The following is a 2,688-nucleotide window of genomic DNA, read 5'->3' on the forward strand; positions in this document are numbered from 1 at the left end:
CTAAGAATAAAATCTGACAATTGCCTTTCCCAGGGCCTCCTTCACATCTCTGTTCCTCAGACTGTAGATGAAAGGGTTCAACATGGGGTTCACCACTGAGTAGAACACAGACACCACTTTGTTCTGGTCAGTTGAGTAGCTGGATTTGGGCATGACATAAATGAAGGTAATAGTTCCATAGTACAGAGTAACTGCAGTGAGGTGAGAGGTGCAGGTGGAGAAGGCTTTATGTCGTCCTTCAGCAGAATGCATCTTCAGGATGGTGGTGAGGATACAGAGGTAAGAGATAGATATCACAAACACTGTGACCACAATAATGGACCCGGAAGAGATGGAAGGAATAATTTCAATAATAGAGATATCTGAGCAGGAAATTTTTAACAAAGGGGAGAAATCACAGAAAAAGTGATCTACCTGATTTGGGCCACAGAAAGACAAACTCAATAAACAGCCAGTAAATGTCCAAGTATTCACACACCCACCCAAGTAGGACATTCCCACTAAGAGAATGCAGATTCTGGGGGACATGTGTGTGGAGTAGAGCAGTGGGGAGCAGATGGCCACATAGCGATCATAGGCCATGACAGCCAGTAGGAAGCACTCAGCTGTCCCAAATGCAACTGCAGTACAGAGCTGGGCTGTACAACCAGCAACACTAATAGAGGTTCCTTTCTTGAGGAAGCCTGTGAGCATAACAGGTGTGATGGATGAGGAGCAACCAATGTCTACAAAGGCCAAATGGCAGAGGAAAAGGTACATTGGTGTGTGAAGCTGAGGGCTGCTTTTGATTAACATGATTATGCTGATGTTGCCCATTAAGGTGACAACATAGATTACTAGAAACACAATAAATAAAATGACACAAGCTGTAGCATTCTCTGTTAACCCCAAAATGATGAACTCAGTCACGATGGTGTGGTTTCCAACCTCCATGTTGTCTGTGAATTATTCCTGCTGAGGGAAATGTGAATATTTTCTATGCTTCCCCATGTTTTGCCATTGTGTTGAGACAAAAGCTAAGTTTGTCTGCTTTGAGGCAGTTCTGCAAAAGCAGAATTTATGATGAGTAATAAGAGAAGACAGAGAAATTATCGTACAATGCAATAATTTCAGGACATACTAAAGATTTGGTGACAATTAGAAAAGAAAGTTATGCTTATCAGAATGATAAAATAGAAGTATGAAATTATTTTTAAATATTTCTGTAAAATATTATAAAATAATTTAATTGCTACTTAATTTTCCTGAAAATTTCACTTATGCACATCTTTTTTCCCATTAACTTCAGCTAAATAAAAATCCTTGCTGATACAACCTACAGGTTTATAAATCCTTTCTGTATACATTTGCTTTTACTATATTTTAACATATATTAATGATTAAAGAAAGACTCAGTGACAAATCTTTAATAATGCCCCATGATCCATTTTGATTTATTGTACTTTGGTGGCATACATTAAGTAGTATTTACATATGTGTACTCATGTAATATACTCTACTTTTGTCATTTAAAATTTCAATCAATACCTTCAATAGAATATACCTCAGTTCCCTAAGAATTTTCATATCTGAAATGCTGAATGGAACACATCAAACTCCTTAGCAGGGTATTCATGAAGTTTCATACTTTATCTCCCACTACTTTTCTAAATGTGTTTTCCTATATATGTGAGTCCTTGCGATTTTTTTTGCTATTAACATGAAACTGTTAACATAAATCTGAGGGTTTCTACTCAGTCTTACTGATTCTAATTTGTAAGGAAACACAATGTTCTGCTAACAACATTATTTCAGTTTTTAACATTGTAACTACTTATGCTAAGTGGTAAATTTCAGAACAAAATATCATTGAAAGATCTTATTTTTCAATTAGGAAGCATTTAATATTTCCAATAATGGGATTTAGTTCTCTGACTCAATGGATGGTAAGATATAATGAACCAATACTTGGGAATCCACAGTTCATTAAAAAGTACTTTCTATCTCTTCTTTGATTTCATTAAGTGCATTTAAATTACTCTAGTGACAGGTAGCTGGCTGCCATTGCTGTAAGCTCTATCATTAAAAGTCTGTTTTTCGTCTTACCAATGATCCTCAGGAGCAAACCTTGTCCTTTCTGTAGAAAAACTGTGACATATTTGAATATATGTAGCTTGCCTCTACTGCCTTTCCTTTCCTAAAATTAAGTATCTATAGTTCTCTGGCCATTCCATCTGTGGCACACTTTTCAGATCCCTCACATTGGTCCTTGTTTACCTCTGAATACATACTGGGGCTGAGCATAGGGAGGAGCACGGGGCCAAACACTCAACAGCACTGTGGGGCCACCTCTGCATCACTGTGCACACTGTGTGAGCCTCCAACTGTGCTGACAGCAGGTATGAAGATGAGGAGAGAAAAACAGACCCTAGACCTCCCATTGGCCAGCCTTTTTAACTTCCACATGAAACCTCTGTGCCTCTCAGTGTTTTCATTTGTAAAATGGGTATAATTGTTTCTGTAATGCAGCTTTGGTGTGAGATTAAAAGAAATTATATTTATCAAGTACCCAAAGGTGTTTGGTCATACATCAAGGCTAAGTAACTATTATTTGTTAGGTAAAAATGAGGTGTTGGTAGGTTTTCTGGTGAGAAGTATATATAGCTTCTCTTCCAACACTTGGCAGGAGATTTTCACTTCAAACACAAA

General features: G+C 37.5%; 1 protein-coding gene across 1 annotated transcript; it reads right to left on the reverse strand.

Annotated features, from left to right (window-relative positions):
- Window positions 1-959, reverse strand: LOC123821264 (olfactory receptor 491-like). The gene has a single exon (XM_045842497.1). The coding sequence runs from the start codon at window positions 931-933 to the stop codon at window positions 1-3; it is 933 nt and encodes a 310-aa protein (XP_045698453.1). The 5' UTR covers window positions 934-959.
- Window positions 960-2,688: the final 1,729 nt, after the last annotated feature.

The sequence above is a fragment of the Phyllostomus hastatus genome, unplaced genomic scaffold (assembly GCF_019186645.2).
Source record: "Phyllostomus hastatus isolate PE091 unplaced genomic scaffold, TTU_PhHast_1.1 phas_contig_399, whole genome shotgun sequence".
Lineage (NCBI taxonomy): Eukaryota > Metazoa > Chordata > Mammalia > Chiroptera > Phyllostomidae > Phyllostomus > Phyllostomus hastatus.

Bases quoted from the DNA above. Each gene is read 5' to 3' on its own strand.
- LOC123821264 (XM_045842497.1), bottom strand. From the start codon at position 933: ATGGAGGTTGGAAACCACACCATCGTGACTGAGTTCATCATTTTGGGG.